This window comes from Mus pahari, chromosome 6, assembly GCF_900095145.1.
Source record: "Mus pahari chromosome 6, PAHARI_EIJ_v1.1, whole genome shotgun sequence".
In the NCBI taxonomy this organism is placed as follows: Eukaryota; Metazoa; Chordata; class Mammalia; order Rodentia; family Muridae; genus Mus; species Mus pahari.
In genome coordinates this window covers 83,181,538-83,184,250 of record NC_034595.1, presented here as the reverse complement: position 1 = coordinate 83,184,250, position 2,713 = coordinate 83,181,538, and the positions used below count along the sequence as shown (strand labels likewise).

At 44.6% G+C, this 2,713-nt stretch overlaps 1 protein-coding gene across 5 annotated transcripts in view; it reads left to right on the top strand.

The window, feature by feature from the left end:
• Positions 1-2,713, top strand: part of Gmeb1 (glucocorticoid modulatory element binding protein 1) — a 34,689-nt gene that overhangs the window by 7,881 nt on the left and 24,095 nt on the right. Inside the window, exons 2-3 of one of the 5 annotated variants that reach the window (XM_029540180.1) lie at positions 808-870; positions 1,478-1,632. In XM_029540180.1, coding sequence (XP_029396040.1) covers positions 1,505-1,632 — 128 coding nt within the window. In that variant the 5' untranslated portion in view covers positions 808-870; positions 1,478-1,504. Of the gene's footprint in view, positions 1-747; positions 871-1,474; positions 1,633-2,713 lie in introns of those variants that run through there. The other 4 variants (XM_029540178.1, XM_029540179.1, XM_021200197.2 and 1 more) reach the window with 4 other exon arrangements.

Genomic DNA, 2,713 nt, shown 5'->3' with positions numbered 1-2,713 from the left:
GGGGCTGGAGAGATGGCTCAGCAGTTAAGAGCACTGACTGCTCTTCCAAAGGTCCTGAGTTCAATTCCCAGCAACCACATGGTGGCTCACAACCACCCGTAATGAGATCTGACGCCCTCTGCTGGTGCGTTTGAGGACAGCTACAGTGTACTTACATATAATAAATGAATAAATCTTTAAAAAAATAAAAAGAGTTCAAGGTCATCCTCAGCTACAGAGAAAGTTCCAAGTCATCCTGGACTATTTGAGACTCCATCTTTAAAAACAAGAAAAGAGGAACATAAAGTTCTTAGAGCCAAGTTTGTTGACTTATACCCTGTAATTTCAGCACATTGAAGCTGAGGCAGAAGGATTGCTTTGAGTTGGAGACTTTATTCTGGACTAGAGAGATGGCGCAGTGGTTAAGAGCACTGACTGTTCTTCCAGAGGATTGGGTTTGACTCCCTCACAGACATTCATGCAGGCAAAACACCAATGGACATTAAAAAAAAAATAAATTATATTTTAAAAAAGAAAGTTCTTGGCCATGTGGTGGCTCATGCCTCTAATGTGAGTTGTTTGAGGCCAGCCTTGTCTACCGTCTGAGTTGTAGAACAGCCAGGGCTACACAGAGAAACTGTATCAAAGAAAGAGAGATAGAAAGAGATAGGTTTTTAAGATGGTGAAGTCAGCATTTATTAACAGCTATAAACCTGAATTCAAATATTTACTGAGTGTTTATTAAGGCTAGAGCACTATATGTAATATCACATACTTGATATGAAATGGCTACTTGCACTTAAAATAGGTATGATTCCTACTTTCCAGGGGCCACTCTTTGGGATGGAACTAGTCTATGCTGTAACTTGATCCACAGAAAAAACAAGCCAGGTATGGTGCATGCTTGCAATGCCAGCACTTGGGAGGCAGAGGTGGAAGGATCAGCAAAGTGGAGCCAGCCTGGAATACTTACTGAGAATCAATCCCCTTTCAAAACCAAAACAAAGAGCAAAGTTCTTTGATCCCAGAATTCAGGAGGCAAAGGCAGACTCATCTTTGCGTTTGAGGCCAAGGTGGTCTGCATACTGATTTTCACGTCAGACAGCATTACATAGTGAGACCCTGTCTCAAAAAACAAAACAAAGAAAACCCCAAACAAAAACAACCTTACATTCTAGTACTGTTAATTTCTGTGCTGATGTGATCCCTCCCAGGGTTGATGATGATCCCAGGCTACCAATTTAATTTCTCTAAACTTAAGAGGAGATGCACAGTTAGGTCTGAGGAACGGGTAGTGTTGGCTCTGGCAAACCACTGGTGAGTCATATGTCTATGAAAACATGCTAAGAGCCCGTGTGCGCCTGTCAGCTCTTCTCAGTCCTCATCCTTTGCAGAGGACGGTTTTTGGGCACTCTGAACTGTTCCTTATCTCGCACTCCTCTCCTATAGCTGTCTCTTTCAAGATGAAGTTACTCATGCTTCCTGTTCCCCGCAGCAGCCCCAGCTAGCTGAATTCATGTGAAAGATGGCCAATGCAGAAGTGAGCGTCCCAGTGGGAGATGTGGTTGTGGTACCCACTGAAGGAAATGAAGGGGAGAACCCGGAAGACACTAAAACTCAAGTGATCTTGCAGTTACAGCCTGTGCAACAAGGGTGAGTGGCTAGAGATTTGGATATTCCAGACAGTTGTTATTGAGTGGTTTAAAGGATGGGAAGTAGGAACTGTACAGCGGTTTGGTACAGCATAAACATTTGCTTCAGTTAGAGCTTCCTGGGTTTTCATCTCAGTAATAGGTACTCCTTCTGTCATCTTAGAGCTCTTTCCTAGTATCCTTCTCTGCCTTTACAGTGTAAGCTCTCTGAGAGTGACTTATGTGGCTCCCTCATCTCTCTCCACACTGTTTAGCACAGGGCCCAGGTACATATTTCTCAAATGTTGTGCTGACTCAGAAACTAAGAAAGGCACATGGATTAAGTATGGAATCCCTTACATAGTGAAGGCAAAGGGCTAAGTGGACCACTATCAGTTAGAAAGGAAAGTTGACTAAAATGCCTTTGCAATGTCCAGGGTCAAATCTGGAACCTCTCTTCTGCTGTGCAGAAGACCTGTCCCTGAGCTATGCTATATACTAACCCTAAAAGATAGAGCTTAGGAAGCTTTTCTTTGGGCTGGGTGGTGGCTGCACACTCCTTTGATCCCAGCACTTGGAAAGAGGGGCAGATGGATCTTTCAAGTTGGATGCCAGCCTGGACTACAGAGCAAGTTCCAGAATAGTCAGGGCTACACAGAGAAACCCTGGAGGGAGCAAGTTGATGGTAGTGATCCCTCTGTCTGTCTGTTTCCTTCCTTTCTTTTTCTTTCTTTTTTTGAGACAAGGTCTTGTTATGTAGCCCAGATTGGGCTCAAGTTCACTATCCTTCTCCCTTAGCCTCTTCAGTGTTGAGATGATAGGCGTGTGGTGCTGCCGTGCCTAACTTTAAGAGGATTGAAAAAAAAGCCTAGTGGTGGTGACACACGCCTTTAGTCCCAGCACTTAGGAGGCAGAAGCAGGCAGATCTCTGTGAGTTCAAAGCCAGCCTGTTCTACAGAGTGAATTCCAGGACAACCAGGGCTACACACACAAAAAAAAACTATCTGGGCCAGGTGTAATGGCGCACGCCTTTAATCCCAGCACTCAGGAGGCAGAGGCAGGCGGATTTCTGAGTTCGAGGCCAGCCTGGTCTACAAAGTGAG